The 21,483-nt window shown below is 34.0% G+C and overlaps 2 protein-coding genes across 2 annotated transcripts in view; one reads left to right on the forward strand and one right to left on the reverse strand.

Annotated features, from left to right (window-relative positions):
- Positions 1–2,253: 2,253 nt before the first annotated feature.
- On the reverse strand, positions 2,254–4,679 carry LOC111379834. Its single transcript, XM_023003269.1, has 2 exons — positions 4,351–4,679; positions 2,254–4,239 (listed from the first exon to the last, which is right to left on the reverse strand). Exons 1-2 carry the CDS (start codon positions 4,438–4,440, stop codon positions 3,952–3,954), a joined length of 378 nt encoding a protein of 125 aa, XP_022859037.1. The 5' UTR covers positions 4,441–4,679; the 3' UTR covers positions 2,254–3,951.
- Positions 4,680–19,500: 14,821 nt separating this feature from the next.
- The window catches only part of LOC111379827 (isoflavone reductase homolog A622-like), a 6,894-nt gene continuing 4,911 nt past the window's right edge, over positions 19,501–21,483 (forward strand). The window contains exons 1-4 of the mRNA XM_023003262.1: positions 19,501–19,801; positions 19,888–20,022; positions 20,103–20,340; positions 20,524–20,727. Of these exons, the coding sequence (XP_022859030.1) occupies positions 19,619–19,801; positions 19,888–20,022; positions 20,103–20,340; positions 20,524–20,727 (760 nt within the window). The 5' untranslated portion in view covers positions 19,501–19,618. The remainder of the gene's footprint in view (positions 19,802–19,887; positions 20,023–20,102; positions 20,341–20,523; positions 20,728–21,483) is intronic.

The following is a 21,483-nucleotide window of genomic DNA, read 5'->3' on the forward strand; positions in this document are numbered from 1 at the left end:
CACGGGAAGACAACTATAAATTATGTTAAAAACTTTATGTAAGTGTAGTGCTTCTCTAATTTGACTGATGGTGAAAAGAGAGTGGGAATTGATTGCATTACACTTTCTACTATTAGGTTAAAACTATAGCTTGTGAATCTCTTTAGCATTATAACTAAATCCCATAATTATGTTAATTTTAAGTTAGAGCCCATTAGGTAAATTTTGGTCGGCGACTGTACTAAGTTTTTCAGTTAAAATTTCTAAATATTTTGATCCAAAATTTATTAGAAAATTTGGAAAAATGGGGATTTTATTTTATATTTATTTTTAGCTTATGTTTGGAAGCGATTTTTGCCTCATGAGAATTGATTTTTGGGTCACATCATACAGGTCCTATTGCATGTGTGCACTGTGTGCTTTATTACAATCAACTTAAATTGAAAAATTTGTCTCTCAGGCAAGTTGTTCGAAATTTTAAATCATTTCTCCACGATCCACTCTTGAATTATCATATTTTGACCAACTTTACATTCCCGTAGCCTTTCCCCATCACTAATTTCCAAGAAAGAATTTTGTAGTGCGGGGGGCCCACCAACAATTACCAAAAAAAGACAAAATGAACTTGAACGAAAGCAATACCGGAGCTTTTTTTTTTTCCCACTTCTAAAATCAGTATAATGAACGAAGACAGACACTACATACTATAGTTTTTAATGATTACACCATTCTTCTATGAACATACACCTACTAACATTGAGCCAAATAATCGTGAAAACAATCCCACTCATTTCATTACATTTCTGGTGCATTCATTTCAGCAGTGGCTCATTCTTGTCGCCTGGAAGATCCACTACCATCATTTTAGAATCCGTCTCCATTCTTGCGAACGCCTCGTCCACAACTTCTACTTGTCGAAGGAAGTTGTGTATACCTATAGTAGCTATGACAGCAGCAGTTTGTACTTTGAAATTGTAACTTGGCATACGGTTGAGTATTTTCCATCGACTTTTTCATACACTAAATGCACGCTCGATCACATTTCTGCAGGACGCATTTTTGAAGTTAAATTTCTCCCGTGCATTGCAAAAGTGTCTTCTACAGCACATGTACCCATCATAGAATTACTGGAGATGGTACAATATATTGGATCCCTTATATGGAGCCATGTACTCCGGTCTGTGGGTGAATCCCGAATCGACAAGGTAATATTTTCTCGGAGTAGGATGTAGAAAATAAATTTCAAGACTATGCATAGCCTGTGTCGAAATGCGTGAATCGCGTGTGGTTTCCTTGAAGCCTATAAGTACAAATGTGAAACACAAAATGAAGTCACATGCTGCTAGAACATTTTGCATTCGAATGTCTTTTTGTTAGACAAAATTTACTTGTTCGTATCGCGGCAATACAGTTGTAACGTGCATTCCGTCAATTGCGCCTATGCAATTTTCAAATATTGAATGCTTGTTCATATTTGGTACATGATGCTCCGCACTGTGATTATAGTTTGGATCAAGTTGTATTTGATGTTGACCAAATTTGATGGCGACTCCGAGCACAATCTTGAAGTAGTGTCCAACAATTTCAAAAGAACGATTAAATAGCGTTTGTACCTATCTGTATCCTTTTTCATGCGATTCATGCACAAAAAATCCCAACTTGTTCATAAACATCTACATGCTGATGACTACGCAGCCTGAAGTCGTCGCAAAGTATATGCGTAGCATTGCAGGATACATCCTGAATTCTGCGTAAGATTTTCTAGACTACATTTCATGGCATCCAGCATGAACACGTGTTCGTTTCTTGCGAACAAAAATCTTCTAATTCGGCATCTTTGTTCGCGATAGTAGTTTGCGACATCCACTTTTGAAATGCGATAGCATCGAAACCACACCACAATGTCATCCTGGAGTTCTTGCACAAATTCCTCTTTCCCAACATCTTCTTCACCATTAGAGCAGGGCAAAAGCAGACAATTGAAGTTGAAATGGGCCATTCTACCTACTTATTTTAATGATGTCGCCCTATGCACTTAGAGGTGAAGTAGAATAGGAAGAAATCATTAACAGTGCTATTGGCAAGAAATTGTGTGCAATGGAAGAGAATTGTTTCATTTTCCCATTTATAGAAGTTGCTTCATAGGAAATTGTGATCTATACAGATAATGGCCTCGTAGCAGGACATGAATAACTCACAAGAAAAAAATATTCTTGAAGCTATTGATGTTACGTGTACTACTGATAGAGAGGGGGAAAATTTGCTTTAGCAGGATTCTTGGAAAAGTTGATGTCTCAATTCCATAATAGTTGGCATGCAATGAAAAGCCAACATAAAAATAATATACATAAAGTTCAAAGTACAGATATGGATGTAGAATATCAAAAGTACTAGTACTGTCCAAATCACCACATACAATATACCCCTACGAGAAGGAAATAAGTCCTAAAAAGCAAACAAGTTTGTTAACATAAATCGGCCGTAACGGGAAAATATTATTAATCACACATCTCACTTCAGTTGAGCCTTCATATACTCCTGTTAGTAACATTCGACCCAGTCGAATTTCTATTTCTCGTCTTCTTGCATTTCCAGTATCTCCCTATTTTTTCTTAGGACAGAAATGAGCACATCCAGAAGTATAAGTCTGTTTTTCTGTAATCTGTCGTCACCTACAACTCTTTCATGCATGTCTTAGCATCAGGTACTTTAAGACTAATAGAATTGTTGATTTTGGCAGCTACTCAATCACTAGAAGAGGTTTTGCGGTCAACAGAAAATGATAATTCCTGAGCTGATATTTTGGATCTCTTCTCTTTTTCATTGTCCCTGCCAAACCTCCCTTTGTCTCCCTTTCACAGCCTAGACAGGACATATCTGTATCTGCTCTCTCACCCTCATCATTTGACCCGTTGCCCTCATCGTCGATCGGATGAACGTCTTACATGTCTTCGTATCCACTATCTTCGAACATGGCGAATCCTTTCTACATAGCTTTGTTGATGTGATTGCGTACTTGTCGCTGTCGAAGGCGTCCCCAAACAGTACCTTATAGCTGTATATCTCTCTGTAGCCTTTGTCTCTGGATTCTTTGTAGTCCTTGTTCACTTGTCCAAAACACAGTGAATGAACTCTAACGTAAAAAATGTACAAAGCACCGAGGACAACGTTTTGAAGAAAAGACTATCGTTAATGAACAACAAAATTTTGAACTTTTCACATGTAACCCAAGGTTAAAGAGAAGATGCCATAAAATCGTAAGTTGGCATCCAAACTTGAATGCAGAGTGGTGTCCACTGGAATGTAACTATGCTATTTTGAAATATCTTTGAAGTAGTGTGTTCTCGTTGCTTGAAGAATGTACGGGCAAACTATATAACTCAGTGATTACAACACTAGATAGAGTTTAAAAGACCTATGTTCGCTTCTTCTCAATTCTAGTGGCTAGATTCGAATCAGGCAAAAATGAGCATTTGGGCATCACTTAAGGCGTTACTAGTTATAACAATACTAAAATCTTGAATACAAGGTCCATAGTAGTGCAAAAAATTATTGTAACGTAATTAAGAACTACATGAAATGGATCGAACAATAAATGATTGCAAACGCAAACTGCAGCCATATCCGTTACACCATCATATACAGACCAATCTGGAGTGATGTCTTGTTATTCACCATCATACACTATTCGTTACACCAGCAATGTCAATAAATGATTTCCTATCTCTTTTGCAATTATGTGGTTTTATAGATAAATGACCATGACAAGCAGGGGTCGTATTTTACTAGATTATAGTAAGGCATTGAATACTCGTTCTTGTTATTGGTTATGGGAATGCAATTTTTATATAACCATCGTGTAATAGAAAAAGGATGGCGGCAGGAAGCAATATACCTTAACCTTTCACTCCCACCACTCTTTCGAGGTAGTTATTGTTCCCTTGGTAGAGATTTATTCAACACCAGTGCAGTTCACCAACTCCTGCAGTCGTTTATACTTTTGCCGATGAGCATCCCAATGATTCTTGAGTTGCTGCTTCGTCCAATCATGCCTGGAGTTAAAGTTAACAACTGGATGAGTTGATTCCATCCGTGTCTAGTGAAGCGTTTTCTGTTACGGTGATCGTCAGCTATTACTGTCTCGTAGGCGATGATGAAAATCTGGTTATCTTGTGGAGTCCACACGGCGTTTTTCCTGCCCAATGCTTGGTTCTTGCTTGGAAGAGGGTTGAAGGTGGACAAAGGTATGTTTTCACCCATCTGCGACGAAAAATGGCCAACAAAAATGCTTTAAATAATTTGGGAATATCATACAGCATACCTATATATGCTCTGTCGTTTACAACAAATGAACGTGTAGTCGACGCTTACCGTGGGAAAATATGAAGCCATGGCTTGAGCATGATATTGAATGGACGGACAGGTTCGACGACTGCAAAATATCGGTATGGTCTTGCTCATCGACAGGTCCTGCTGCGTGGAGATAAAAGCAGGCGCCGATGATTTAGTGCAAAAAAAGAATCGTCTTCCCACAATTTTTTAGTGGTCGGATCTGGAAACGGACTTTGCGGCTGGGGTGAGAGAAAATCCTATGGTCTACTATAATGGTAGAAAGAGACGATAATGGCAGAGAGAAAAGGTAGTGGGTGGTTGAGACATGTAAAGATAAGGGCAAAGTTCGAAAGAGGAGATTAAATGCCTGTTTTGGTTTTTCAGAGTTGTCAGATTTTGTGTGAATAATTTATTCCCCAACGATCATATTTTTGTTTTTCAATGGAAACAGACACACCCTTAATTGAATATATGAAATATTTTTTAATTGAACATTCGAAGATTTGAAAATAGGTCCTTATTGACTAATTAACAAAATTTCACCAGTGGCTGTATTTTTTTTATTTATCTACTGGAAAATTCTAGGCCAAAATTAATGAGTGACAATATACACTATTTATAACTACTCTTCCCAAGTGAAATGGATGAATTACTTCACATCTCTAGCGATTTGAACTCAAGACTTCTTCCACAATAAAGATTTAAATTGAGTGCGGGTACCAATTAAAACCATCTTACAAGTTTAGTCATACCCAAGTCAAGAACAACAATAATAACCAGTGCTTTAAAAATAGGGCCAACTCAATCGATTCAATTGAAAATTGATAGTCTGACCAATCATTGGTCTAGTTGTAACTTTTAAATAGCGTGTATGTAAACCAGTATTAATTGGACGGTTCAATCAATAATCGGTTAACTGATTACATTTTTACCGAGTTCTTCAATTGGCTTATAAGGATAAAAATTAAAAAGAATATGCCATTCGTGAAAGAAAGAATAGTAGACAGTAGCCAAAAAATAAAGGAAAGGAAACGAGAAAACTGAAGATGAAGGATTGGTGGATGCGAGTAGCTCTCTATTTTTCGTGATGCAGGTACATTGTAATGTGGCGGCGAAGCTAGCATTCGGCGACGTGGCGTGTTGGATATAGCCCACTCGCCCCTTCATTGTTGCAGACTAAAATCCCCCAGAAGCTTGATGAAGATGAATTGTTGGATTATGACCAATTTTCTTTCTTTTTTTTTTTTTTTAAAGTAGGCCCATTACCCATAGGGGATAGGCTGCTTTGTATTGTGAATTCGTGATCATGATTTGGGTAATTAGTGATGTTTTGAAAATCAACTTGGGCATTAACTCAAAAAAGAGAATGGATCAGGGGTCAAAGGGTCGAACCATATCGAACTGGGACAAAATATAATTAAATTAAAATTTTCATACATATATATATATATATATATATATATATATATATATAGATATATTCTATTTATCAAGTAAAAGAATATTTTTAATATTCATAATTTAACTTTTAATGATTATTTTAATACCCATATCACATTTTAACACTAAAAATGGGCCCAAATGCAACTATATATACAATATAAACAAAACAGAATACATATTATAATAAATTATGTTGAAACCTACATTTAAAAATATATTTTCAAAAAACAGGGGATTAAGTTCTATTTTCACAAATTAGGTGTTAATTAGGTTTAAATAATTAAAATTAATAAAAATTTAATTACACCTAATATACATACATCACCCCACCCCCACGTAACCTATTTTCTCTCTCTCTACCCACGACACACCTACCTACGCATCCACCCCAACCAACCATATCCAGAATCAAAGGTTGTGGTGGAGCTTTTCGTTGGGTTGGAGGTACTAATGTTGCACGCTACGTCGACGACTTCATTGCTACAAGCAATCGTGTTAGCCACACCACTACAGTTGTAAGTAGTACTTGGCAGCGACTCCGCAACGAAGCTTCTTATCTCCGGTGGCATCGCTGTTGCTGCAAGTAGCGACGAGCACGACTCACAGCATTGACATGGCGATGCTTTTTGCTGCTGCAAGAGTAGGAACATTGGTGCAGATCTGCGCATTGGTGATGCTGTTGTTAGATCTAGGTGAGATGGTGGTGCGATGTCGGGATGTATGGGGATGGTGGTGCTTATACATGGTAGTTGTACGAATCTTTGAATTCGTGGTATGGTGTGGTGTGTGAGTTGTGGTGGTGGCGGTGTTAATTTATATTTGATGTGGATAAGGTGGTAGTTATAGTAGCGAGTCGGTAGATTGGAGAAAGTAGTGGTGGGTTTTAGTGTAGGTGGTGGCAATGGTGGTAGTACCAACATGAGCATCGTTGGAGGTAGTGTTGCCCAAAAGACAATCCGTAGCTACTGGTGTTTGACTTGATTTTTGATGTGTTTCGGAAGGTATTAGGCCTAACTGTTGATCAATGTTTGTAGACGAGGTTAAGGTGGACATGTTGGTGGCATAGTCCGACAGCTTGGATGGTGTTATGGATCTTTCATAAGGTGGTAGTGGTGTGGTGATTTCGGTTGTGGTGATTAGGATTTGTTAAAAGTGTTGATGGTGTGCATTTGATATAACCAACTTTATCTTTATTGTGACTATCTGTGATTAGATCTAAGTTAACTGTGATTGTATGTGACTTGGTTACATACAGTCACAAATTAGACTGATATGGTCACAGACAGTCACATTAAGGACAATGTTGATCACAATTAGTCATAAATAACACATATAAGTGAATGTAGTAAAGTTGGAGGTAAAGGGGTGGTGACTAGCGGTGGATTGAGGTACTAGTCTGCGGTGTGTGAAGATTTGTTAGTGGTGACTCTTTGTGGTCAAGTATGTGTTTATTGTGAAAGTTGTGACCAATTCTGTTAATTGTGATCGATTTTGATTTGATCACATACTGTCACAATTAAGTTTGACTTGGTCCCACAGATAGTCACATTGAATACAAATTTGATCACAATTAGTTATATTAAATACAAATTTGGTCACAATTAGTCACGTATAATGCATGTTAGTGACTTGGAAATTTTCTGGATGGGTGTGATAGAAGGTTGAGGTGGAATGGAGTATGATGGTTCCGTGATGTAGGATGTAATGTTCAAATTTTAATTTTTGAAAAATTTTTGGGAGGTAAAGATATGTAGTGGGGTAAGTGGTTTTGTAAGGTGGGTATGATTTCCAATTTTTAATTTCTGGAATTTTTTTCGGACGTGGATAGTAGGGATGGGTGGGCTTGTGGAGGTGGAGTATGGTGGAATTAACACCTGAATTTTGAAATATTTGACAATTTTGTTAGTTTTAAAATGTAATTCTTATATGTGGAAGTTATGTATTGTTCCCTACATATTAACTAAAATTAAATGGGCCAAAATAAAAACCCTACATTCTAAATTATTCCTCATTACATCTCTACCTATAAAGAAAAGAAGACGACGCCTCTCTATGCTGTGGATTCTTTCTTCTTCAATTTTTAAAAGTTTTTTTATTTTTTATTTTATAGATTTTTGGGTATTTAAAGTAGAGAAGATGGTTTTACATCAATGAGCTTAATGTAAACGGAAGAAGGTAGATGAAAGACCAGTGCTAAATTTTGAATTTTTCTAAACTTCTTATTTTTTTCCTCTCAAAATCAACCAGGAAACTCAGTAAAAACCACAACCAGGACGTCAATATTTAGTTAGGACATCTGGCTTTTTGATTTTTAAGCCAGTTCCTGACCTATGGGTTTTAAGCATCAACTGAACCGATTATCTATCCGATTCTAGATTTTTCCGGTTGAACCGACCAATCCGGTTGGGTTTCCATAATATTGGTAATTAGTAAAAAACGTATTTACCCTTCAATGTTAGTAAAACGTCCTCACTTTTCATTTTTTGGCATTTTCACCCTTCTTTTACATTTCTTTGCAGAAATCATCATTTTCATCTAATTTTTCAATCAAAAGTGTAAAATACAAATATGCCCTCCTATTTAATTAAAAAAAAAAAAGAAAATAAAAATTAAAAACGAAAGTGATTTTTTCAATTTTCAATTATTTATTTGAAATTTAGTGTTACTTTTTTAAAAACTTGAGAGTATAGATGTAATTTGTTCTTTATTTTTGTTTTACTTAAAGAAGAGTTTATATTTGTCATTTTATAACTTTTAATTGAGATATTAGTTCATTATATATTTTTTTTTATTGAGAAATTGGATAAAAATGATGATTTTCGCAAATTAAAAGTAAAAGTAAGAGCGGAAATACCAAAAAATGTGGATATTTTGCACATTAACATTAAAAGGTAAAGGTACTTTATGTCACAACTCCATTTGTATAGATAAATATACATTACCCTGTGTGGGAATGAACTTGATGACTCGACCTAGACATAGGATTCCACATTTTTTTTTCACCTGATGATACGACATAAGCATTTTCACAAGTATGTCCCTGTTTGTTAACTCCTAGTCACATGTGACAATCATATATTATATCAGAACCAAAATTATATCACCATAATCCAACATATATGTTTTGAGGTTATAAACATGTCTACAGGTCATGTCAAAAGATATACAAAATAGGATCCCCAACATATAACACAATAAACCATAAGCTTAAAAAAAAAACCCCACAAAAAAACCCTACAGATCGTCATCCATGTACATCGAACTCTGGAATCCTGTGAGAGCTCCATAGCTAGTCGTGCTCTCTATGTCGTTTCAGGCTCACCTAGAATGCAATAACTATATAAACCAATGCTTAGTAAGCAAAAATCATGTATGTCATGAATACGAACAATAACGATATATGCTACTATGCCATTTACTTTAAGCATCATAATAAAGATGCATCATACTCCAATATTCATTAAATTCGACTCGAAATCATTTCATTTCATTGGGCCTTTAACCCACTTACTATACACTGGATAAAGCTCTGCATAATATCAATATCAATATCAGATGGCCAATATGAAATCGACACCGACGAGTGGACCATCCTCTCGTGACCATTTGAGGCCCATCCCCTAACTATCCCTATGATCACCCAAGAAGTCTCCCACCCGACAGCGCTAATAATCATAATATCACAAGGGTAGAGTCCAGTGGTCCACCCTCCCATAATCACTAAAGCCCATCCCCTGTTTATCTTTGCAATCACCCAAGAAGTATTATCCGCAATGCCAAACATATCACATATGCATGCCTCACATGCCTCGGTGTATTCATATGAAAATGCTCATGAATGATATGTTTAATGAAGATCGATATCAATAAGTTCCGCAACCGCATCCTCAAAGATCATAACCATCATATGATGTACAATAAGTCTCTTATCAAAGTTATGTAAATATTTCAATACTACCATATCACAAATACTAGGTTCTTGCATCGTAGTTGGAAATGGATTTTACTTACCTTTTGCCCTTGTGTGTTCAAGCTCCTACAGAGTGTGTATCAATTTTCTTTTTCGTTCAACGTCGAAAAATAACATGTATTACCATCTAATATTAAAGATAATCCTCAATTTAATAACCTTAACACACACAATCACAAAATACGTCCATTCACACCAAAATAATTTAGACAAATTCATCATTTCAAGTCTTCGATGGCATTACAAACGAGTCCCATAAATCTCACTATTTCTCGAGTCCAATTATGAATGCCAACATCATCCAATTGTTGTAAACAACATAGTACTCCTTAGAATCTATTTCCTAGGCCCAAGAGATGATTAATGGATATGTAAAGGTTGAAATGACAATAAATAAGGAAATGACAGAATCTGTTTTTCAAGTTTCCATCGTTGTCCAACTATTTTTCCAATCCTCTTTTACCCCCTTAACTATATCCAACGACTCTCAAATTTTTACCGCACTTCTATAACATATATATGAAGGTAATCATGCCCTAAAGTCGTGACAATTGAAGTGTTTTTAGCCTCCAAAAACCATCCCTTTTCACCACACCAAATCAGGCAGTTTTATTTTCCTTGTGACAATTTTCGGTTTCCATTTTTTTAGTATGCTACCAACAAAACTCTAGGCCATTAACATCATTTCAATACTTCATGCTTGCATATAAAAACATTCATATTGATAGGTATAAGTTACATTCTAACTATCATCCAGATTACTTTCTTTCAAATTCTTGTAATTAATTACCCCTATTTTGGCATCATAAAGTCATTAACAACACTTCAACTAATCACAAGAAAATTCATATATTCAAGAAATTATAAACCCATCAAGAAATAATGGATACAAACCTCAAAACGGTGAAGCAACTCAGCAGTTCAGAAATTCCAGCTTCCTGTTTCTATTTATCTTTAACTCTTTCACTCTCTTTTTAACTTGGAATCACTTAGGGACGAAATAATGGAGCTAATATATTATCTAGGAGGTGAGGTCGTGTTTCTTGCTTAAAGACTGAGGATTTTGTGGGATACAGCCACTTCAAGCTACTTTGGTGAGTAATAAGCAGGAGGTGGCTTCTTGCTGCAATATTTGACCTTCTACCATTGTATTTGGATTTGTTTATGACTTATACGATATCTATATCCATCCTAAAAGAGATCATGCCTTAAGATTAAAGAAATTGAGTGTTAAAATGACAAATATCCCAAGCATGAGGTGTCCAAGCATGAGGTGATCATTTGTAGTAAAAATCTGATTTTATATCTATCTTTGCAGGTACAAATTAAGTATCCTTAGCTTATTTTGATGTGTTTACAATCCATTTCACTTTCCCTAAGATCCCAAAATATATTATAAAACTAATTCCTCAACCGTTCATACAATGACTTACTCGATCGACTCCCGATTCTCAACCGATTTCAATAATTCGCACCTCAATATTTATAACGTCATATGAAACGGATATTATGGCGTTGAATTCATGTCACTTCATGCCTCATGTCTCCAATATGTCAATTACCTATCTAGGGTTTAAGGTGACCTTGATCAACCGAATGGAAAGTTTGAACCTTTGTCGATACTAATTTTCGACCTAAATTTCTATCATAGTTCATGTAAAATTCACCACCTAGGTCTAGGAGTCAAAGATAGTCACTGTATAAAGATTTTAAAGCCTCGATGATTGAATGCACTATTTTAAGAGAAAGCAATTAGGAAATTGATGTAAATAACAATGTAATTAGCATGAAATGCATGAATCATATTGGCCAAATGTATAACATGAAATTTGGGATATTACATTTTGTTAATTATCTTTTTTGACATTTTATTATGAAAACCATCATTTTCATCCATTTTCTCAATTAAAAGAGTAAAATGACAAATATACACTCATTTTTAAATAAAACAAAAACATAGAAAAATGAAAAATAAAGAACAAATTCTAAATAAACATTTGGAATTTATTCTTTTTTTTTTTTTTTGAAAATTTTGAGAGTATAGTTGCAATTTTTTTTTTCTTTTTCTTCCTTTTGTTTAATTTAAAGGGAGGATATATTTGTCATTTAGCTTTTAATTGTGAAAATAGATGAAAATGATGATTTTAGTAATGAAATATGAAAATAAGGGTGAAAATGTCAAAAAATGAGGATGTTTTGCTCAATAATATTGAAAGGTAGGATTGTTTTGTACTAATTATCTTTTTAATAATTTATTTGGAGTCGTTTGCACTTTTAAAAAAAGTTCGTGAGTATTATTGAAATTTGTTCTTAATTTTTTTATTTTTTTTATTTTTTTGGTTTCAATTAAATAGAAGAGTATATATGTCATTTTACTTTTTAATAGAGAAATTGGACGAAAAGAATGATTTACGCAAAGGTAAAAGTAGGGGTAAAAATGTCAAAAAATGGAAAGTGACGACGTTTACATAATAGCATTAAAAGGTATGGATGTTTTGTACTAATTACCCATTATGATTTATGCACCTCCTAATTTCTAAACGTGTATGCAGACAACCCAATTCCAAACTATATCTCCCTAGTCCCTCTCGATGTGCATCCTCAATGCTGAGATTTCACTTTTCGCCACTGCCAATGGCCAGTTTTGTGAGCCTCTCTTATTTTTGTTTTTGTTTTTTAGTTCATTTTTTATGCCATTTTTGTTTGAAAATGATTTATGATTTACATTTTATGAATGTAAGCCCTACAGTTGAGGTTTTTGATTTATGAAAATTAGCTAATTTGTGAATATATGATATTTGTAAATTGTGATAAATGTTGAAAATTGATGATAGACTGAAATCTAAAGCATGTAGTTGTTTAAGCTTACGATTATGGATTGAGGTTGTATCATTTATTTTTCTTAATATTTTGGGTTGTATTGAATTATATTTTTATTTTTTATATTTTAGTGCATTTATATATAGATTGAATTTCTTTTTATATTATATTTAATTAAATATTAATAAATGACCTTACTATTGTTGCAATTGACAGTCGATGGTCAATGGTTGCCCTGGCTCATCGACACACTTGAATTTGCCACTGTGGTTATGAATAGGTTAATGTTTAGGGTTCAAATTTATCATAATTGCAAAATTTGTCAAAAATCAATTGATATATGACATGTTCTAACAATTGATCTCGACCTATAAATTGGGTTATTGTGATTCAGTATGATATCTGATTTTGACATAATTTATATGTGACATATTGGCCACATTCATGTGATCATCCAATATTCCCCTTCCCCAGTGCCGGAAAAAGGGCCCACGTGGTCTTGTTTGAGAAGCATTATTCTTATATATATTTAATTAAAAATATTTTATAAATTAAATAAATTAATATGACAATATTATACAATTTATAATCGTAGTTACGTACTAGTCAATCACAGAAAGTCATAGTCACAGATCATAAATTTTGTAGACTATTACTTATTTATCAATTACAAATCACAGAATATATAGGTCACAATTTATTTATTGATTATCAAATTAATTGGTCATAAATTATTTATCGATAAAAAATTATCAAATTAATTTCTCATAATCTAACAAACTGTGAGTTTTGATTACAAATTTAACCGTAATCTTATTTTTTTTACTTCACACATTATTTATTGATAAAAAATTATCTATTTTATTCATAACTTATTATTTATTGATCACAAATTAACTAATTTAATTGTCCCAAACACTCTTTATCTCAACCCACCCTTACCCAACCCCATCCCATCCCATCGCCACACCTCATCACCACAGCTCCACTATCATTGCCAAAAGCACAACCATTGCCATAGCATCACTACATACACCGCAACCAACTGCAAACACCGTCATTGTACTGCACAGTACAACACAGCACAACACATTACCATTGTATCGCAGTGTACTACACTGCACTACATGGTACCACCACCAATCGCACAGTACTCCACCACCACTACACCACATAGCACACCACCAACACACCGTACCATAAAAACACTCCATCACTGCACCACCATTTGAACTCTTGCAAAACCACCATTGCACCAAATGCAGCGGCATGAAGGGCGTTTACTATGATGTTTAGTGACACAGTTTCTTGTAGTCGTTACTCCCATCACACTATGATGTTTAGTGACACCATTTCTTGTAGTCGTTACTCCCATCATTGATGAAGTTTATGATGATCTGTTTTCAAATGAGAAGAAGTAGCTTGTTGGATCTGAAGCTTAGGCAAAGTGCTTTGTTGTTCGTAAGAGTTTTTTTCGGTGGTTATAAGATATACATATTTAAGTTAAATTACAACGATAAAATGTGTGATTATTGCAAGAATAAAGGACACATTAAAAGGAATTTCTATAAATTGCAAAATAAGGATAAATTAGTTACTGCAAATCAGAAGGAAAAATAATTAGAAACTTCAAGACAAGTTAGGATTACAGAAGATGATTATAATGATGGAGAACTTCTAATTATTTTTTATGGGCGACTTCAAACTTGACGATGATTTAATTCTTGATACAACTTGCATGTTTCAAATGTCCTAATCGATATTGATTTTCAATTTATGAAACTATTTCTAAAGGTGCTATGATAATGAAAGTAATGCACCATATAAGATAGTTGGTATTAGAATGGTCAGAATTAAGATGTTTGATGGGACTATCAGGAAACTTTGTAATGTGAGAAATGTTCCTAATTTGAAGAGAAATTTTATCTCATTGAGTACTTTGATTCAAAAGGATACAATTGTACTTGTGAGGATGGAGTCCTCGAGGTTAGCAAATGTTCCCGTGTTGTGATAAAGGGGTAGAGAATGTCCTAATTATATGTCTTGCAAGGTTTTACAAAATATATTAATACAAATTAGCAAAAAATTAAGCACTCGTGTGGAGTTTGAGACTGGTTTTAGTACCATTGAAGTTTGGTTTAGGGTCTAGATTAGAGAATACATCTCAGTCTAGTTCAGAAGTAAGGGTAGTTCCTCTTTACCACTACAATCAATGTTGCCACAATATTTTATTGCTAAAGACAGACTCTAAAGAGATATTAAGGTCTCCACAGAGATACAATGAGGCTGATTTGGTTGCTTATGCTTTGATTGCAACCAAGTTTGAGCAGGACTTGGATTTAGTTGGTATTTGTTGTTAAGTTTGCTCTTAGATGCTTTTCTGGAAGAGGTAGAGATTTTGTAGAGCGAAGTTTATTTTTTGTAGTGAAATTCGTGTTAAGGTGGAGATTTGTTAGAATTTGGTGTGACTTGAATTCCATTTGAGATGTCTATTAGGAGTTGGCTAAATGTTTTGAAGAAGTGAAAGATGACAGGGAGAATAATTTGACGGAAAAACGCTCGCTAACCATGTAGGAGATTCTCAAGTATTTCATTAACTCCATGGCTCGCTAATTGCCTGGTTAGTGATCGAGCAATGGATTGATTGCTTGCTAATTGTGAGACCGTTGCTCGAGTGGTCATGTTATTGGCCAGAATTCTAATTGTGATTTTAGCAATTTTTGGATTCCTATTCAACTTCCGAAAATCCATTATTTGTTAGGCCTATTATATTAAGACTCGACAATTTGTTAGACTCTTCTTGTGTTATATATATAGGAGTACTTGGGAGATTGATATTACACAATTTGTAATCCTCCATATTTGGTATTAGTGAATTCTTCTCTTCTACCGTAGTTTTTTCCCTAGTTGTGTTTTTATGTAAATCTTGTGTTCTTGTCATTATTTTTCATATTGCCATATTCTCAATTAAGTTTCAACAAATTGATATTAAAGCAAGCTGGTATCCGTTGTTTCTTCTGACAATAACTTCTATATCTTATATTAGTATTATCAGTTATGACGTATTCCACTTATCTAAACAAATCATAAATAAATTCTTCTTGGTTAAGATGTATGAAGTAGGAAACCAGTTGAGATGAATATATTATATGCTATTTTATATGGTTTCTACATTCTGGTTAGGAAGCCTCGAAAACCCATTAATCAAAACTAAGTCAAGTAGGAAAGGGTAGATCTGTGCTATAAACAAGGTAGGATCAAATATTTCGAATTCTACTGTCACGCTCTATACATATATCCTTGTCAAGGAGATCGAGATATGTTCATTGTGTATCCAAGTGCTACAAAAATAAAATATAAGGGGTCTATATGCGAGGAAAAAAGGCTACGGAATTGCCATACAATTTTCATTTGTTTGAGACCGTCGTAGTAGTTTTTTCCAATAAGAACTTTCTCGCCCAATGTTCGTTAAGCACGTTGTCCAAAAAAAAAACGAAAAAGGAAGAGAGAGAGAGAATTTAGTTTTTTCTAATCTTATCAAGCTTTATATGTTTATCTTCCTAAACCAGCCATTCAACCTTCAGTGTCACTAAGTTTTGTAAATTAGGATATTATTTGAGTTACCAATCAATAATGCTGTTTATGAGTTCCAATGAGATTTTTGCTTTTTAGTGTGGGTTGGAAATTGAGACAAAATCCTCGATTTTCTCCTAGGATCCTTGTTCAAAAATTTCTTTGAGAGTTAAATATTATAAATGTATGAAAAAAATAGCGACAAAAATTTTTACGTGAAAAACTTTCACATTGAATAAAAATCATGAACTATTAAAAGAGAGATATTCGACTTGAACCTTTCACACACCCTATACCTGAAGCACAATTCAAAATAAAACACTAAGTCTCACCTCAAGATAGTCTATGACAATCTTAAAAATTAAGATAAATAAAATACTAAGCTGAAGACTTAAAAGGGATACAAGCTTAAGGTATTCTAGTTTCTTTTAAAAACTACTCAAAAAGAATTAACAACGAAGAATTGTTGGACGGATATAATTTATTTATTTATTATTATTTTTTTAATGCAATCTGTAGATGTGAATTCCTTCCCCCAATCATCATGATGCGGCTACTCTATTATTTTTTTTTCTTTTTCCTTTTCTCTTGTCCTTTTTATTTTGGCTTGTATTTATGCAATAATGGCGTACCCAAAACCTTTTTTTAATTTTATTTTCAAAACTTTAATTCTCTTTCTAATCATAATTTAATTATTAAATAGACGTAGTCACGGAGCTCAGCCTCAGTTTGTCTCGCTATAAAACAAAAATTTTCAGTTGTGACACTTATTTTCTATCACACATTCACATAATAACATATTTTGCAAATCACATTCTACGTGGAATAGACAATTACACACCTAATTTAATTGGATAATACCAAGTCAAACTCTCAAAAAATTGAAAACACTTGAATACGACCCGGCGTCCCTAAGGCATGATCAAATAATTGGAGGTCTACTATTTGGCCCCAATAGTTTTGTTTCGTATCGAGGTTGCCTCATCAAACAAATTAGAAAACTTCCAATCGAGACTGCATTCTACGAAAAATGAAATGTTGGGGAACTGTATTAAAGTTCATTACACATAAGTTTGTGAAGAATTTTTGGGTTGATATTAAGCGCAGAAATACAATAATAGAATACTATCAAGTACTACATAGTCTTATCTTTCAAAACAAGCATAAGCATATGGATCGTCGCTGATTTAAACTAGGAAATTAATTGAGCAATGTGTCATAATGCCATTTTCTCCATATTGTTATAATAAAATATCGTTTCCACTTCGTAACTCTCTTTGATTTTTTTACTTTAAATATTGTTTCAACTTTGTGATCTTGTTACATATTTCATAAAACGTCATTAATCTCAATCCTTGCGTTGCCTTTGGAATTAACAAGAAGATGATAGATTTGTGTTATCATTGAGGTAGGATTATATAATTTGAGCTCCACGTTAAGCCCTAGAGTGTTTAGTTTATATCTGGCTCAATAACTATGGCATCGTCAAGGAGATAGAAAAAGTGTTGAGAGCCAAATACAACAAAAATAAAAATGAGGGGCTTATATGCAACAAAAATAGTTAGAAACCTATTTACTAAATTTCACATTTGCTTGAGACTTCAAATATAATTTTCACACATAAGAATTTTCTGAACCAGAAATTGATTGACAATACTAAATGCAACTCTTCATGACATGGGAATAACCGATGTGTAAGATGGCTCACGCCACCCATGTTTGGAGTGTAATATGGTTTGCGGGTTTGCCCAAGGCTCGATGCATGCCTTAGAGCTTCTATGGTTTTCATTATGATCATATTATAGTTTAAAGTTAAACTCAAACATTAATTTTAATAATACATTTAGAATTACTATCCATATATTTCACACGGGATCCATTACTCATCTTCATGATAATCTCATTAGATTTTCCCAATTAAGTACTTAGTTGAGAAACTATAGACTGATTATGACATGAGCTCTCCTCATTTTGCACAAAGCCATCGAGATCAATACTGGGCCTCTCGGCCGTCCTCATTATACACTACTACGTATGACCCGAGTTAACGTTCTTCAAATTAACATTTTTTCTACAACTTGTATAGCTTTCTTTATTTAAACAATTAAAATAAGTAGATTCAACGAAATTGCAAAAAGAATAATTTTTTTTATTACAAATGATATATATAAATGATAAATGAGGTCATTCATCCTCAATTATTTGATTTGAACTCGTCATTTCAAAAAATTATAGGCTCCAAAAGTCTTCAAATCAAAAGTAAAATATACAATCAGAATCATACATATATTTCTTGACCATGTTTTGTATCTAGACGGATTGAAGTGAACTTGTTCAAAGAATAATGGCAGATTAATAAACTCAAAGACGTTCATCTATTGGACTGAAGTTTTTTTCTTTTTTATTTTATTTTATTTTATTATTTTTTTTTTTTTTAAGCAGTCATTTTCTTCTGTTTAATGACAATCCATGGAAAGTGGGACATTTTAACAAACTCCCATTTGATTCACATTCTTTGGCCACAAAAATAAAAAATATGATCCTTATCTATCTATCAAGTCATCATATTTGAATTTCTATCTTTTGTGTGAGTTCCGTAACGACTATATTTTTTATTTTCATTCTTATAAAAATGAGTAGCAAACGGGACAATTTGAATAGTTTTTCTGACTAAAGAAAGGATCATATGACTTGAATTTATTATTCAAGGATTGAACGAGTATCAGTGTACTGGGGATGTAAACCAAACCGAGCAACTCTACACGTATAGAAAATTGCTTACCAAAATTGTACCAGAAGCAAAGTGTCAGCAATCTGACAAAAAGTGGAAAAAAGAAACTAGATAGATGAAAGCAAATTCTGTCACACCTGCATTCTGTAGTAGTTCTGTTAAACTACTACTGTACAAACAGTTTAAACCAAACCGCAATTATTGACCAAAAGAAAGTGAATAGAGTTTAGATAATGCCATTGAAGTAATGATCACGATGCAAAAATGCTTTGTCCCATCTCGCTTTACCATGCTTTATTGAGGAAACAGGACGGAGAATATGGTTCTTGCTTCAAACTTGTTCCCATCTTATTTTATTTTAATATTTAAATTGTATTTAAAAATAACAAAAATAAATAAATAAATAAATAGAGATACTTTAGTTCCGATGTTGTCCGGACCGTGCCACACATCCCTGCCTAGCCCCTTGAAATCCTTGATGGGGTTGGCATACTAGGAGGGCCACCGTGGTCCCATCCTATTGTCATCCATACATTGAATGCAAACTTTAAATGAATAAACGTGCCTAGACTTTATTTAAAGTTCATACCGTCACATGATAAAGACAATTGAAATAAATACAATAATAGCTTAATCTTTTAGACGATGGGACTTAAAAAATGCCACTCTTTGATTTGTATAAAAACCACAAGCTTGTTATTGGTTTAAATATCTACTAGTCAATCGGTCATTGTTCTTCACTACTTTTTTCCAGAAAATAACATTCCAAGATGGCAGAGAAAAGCAAGATTCTGATAATCGGAGCAACTGGTTACATTGGAAAATTTATTGTGGAGGCAAGTTCAAAACATGGACATCCAACCTTTGTTTTGGTTAGAGAAACCACAGCTTCAGATCCAAAAAAATCAGAAGTCATACAGAATTTCAAGAACTTGGGCGTTTCAATAATATATGTAAGTAATTATTCGGATACTAATTCGAATATCGATCAACTGTGGTTCATTGTTATACTTTTTGTTTGTTCTTGATGAAATTACAGGGAGATATCTATAATCACGAAAGCTTAGTCAGCGCGATCAAACAGGTCGATGTCGTGATATCTGCTGTTGGAACAACTACAATTGCTGATCAGGTGAAGATTATTGCAGCCATCAAAGAAGTTGGTACTATCAAGGCAAGCAATTGTAATTTTTCGATTTTTCTCAAGTCTTGTAATATTCTGTTACCCAAATGTAAAAAAAGGTTCGTTTTCAGAGATTTCTGCCCTCGGAATTTGCAAGTGACGGGGATAGCATGAAGGCAGTCGAGCCAGCAGCAAGCCTGTTTAGAGAGAAAGTTAAAATCCGGAGGATCATCGAATCAGAAAAAATCCCATATACTTATGTAGTTTCTAATGGCTTTGCTGGCTACTTCCTGCCTACAGTAGGACAGTTAGATGCCAAAGCTCCTCCTAGAGAGAAAGTTGTTATTTTAGGGGATGGGAATCGTAAAGGTAATCCATTACACTAAGCATTTAAATCTTCAAACTAAATTTAGAGTCGACTAAATGAATTATTTTTAATCACTTTCGATTTGTTGCTATGTCTACTGAAAACAACTAAAATGTAACTTCAAAAGATGTAGAAACTATTTTTCATCTATTATATGACTCAAATCTTGTGTTTTCCATTACAAGCGATTTTTGTCAAGGAAGAAGATATAGCGACGTATACTATCAAAGCTGTTGATGATCCAAGGACCTTGAATAAGATCCTTCACATTATCCCTCCTGCTAATGCACTGTCCTTCGATGAGCTCGTTTCACTGTGGGAGAGTAAGATTGGAAAGACCCTTGAGAAAACGTATATATTAGAGGAACAGCTTCTCAAGAACATCCAAGGTATGTTGGAACCATTCTACGATTTTACTTGGCAGTTGTTTGTCTCCCATTCTTTCAAAACTCCATTTTTTATTTTATTTTTTTAAATACTCATTTTCAATCACACATTCATACAATAAAATATTATACACGTAAATCCAAAAATTTTCTCTATTTTTTAAACCATATATTCTCCAAATAAAAAAAAAAGACTATTTACAAAGATATTTTTCGAAAAAAAGGGCATATATTTGGCAAGTGTTTATGAACTATTTATAAACGTTCAAAAAAAGTTCAAATAAATTTTCAATTATAGATTTCATGGGATCCATAAGTACTACTTAATATCAACCACTCTTTTCTATCTATACAAATCCATTTATGAACACTTCCCAAACAAGCACTTGGTTAAATGGGGGCAATTCTAAAATCTTGTGATAATTGCTATTACACCTTGTGATGGGCCTAGATGGGTGGTAGATTGGGCTTGGTTTGCAATGAAAATCGAGCTGGCCGAAACCTGTAAGTGGACAACTCAAGCTTGTTTGCAACTCTGTCGGTCTAACCTAGGACGGTAATCGGGCTCGCGGCTTGGGCAGTCCGTGCTCGACTCGAGGCTCGGAGACACCAAGCCAAGTCTCAAGCCGAGCCCAATTTTGGGGAGTCAGCTCGACCACGGGCCGACACACACACACACACACACACACACACACATATATATATATATATATATATATATATATATATATATATATATATATATATATATATAAAATC

The sequence above is a fragment of the Olea europaea genome, unplaced genomic scaffold (genome assembly GCF_002742605.1).
Source record: "Olea europaea var. sylvestris unplaced genomic scaffold, O_europaea_v1 scaffold204, whole genome shotgun sequence".
Taxonomy (NCBI): domain Eukaryota; kingdom Viridiplantae; phylum Streptophyta; class Magnoliopsida; order Lamiales; family Oleaceae; genus Olea; species Olea europaea.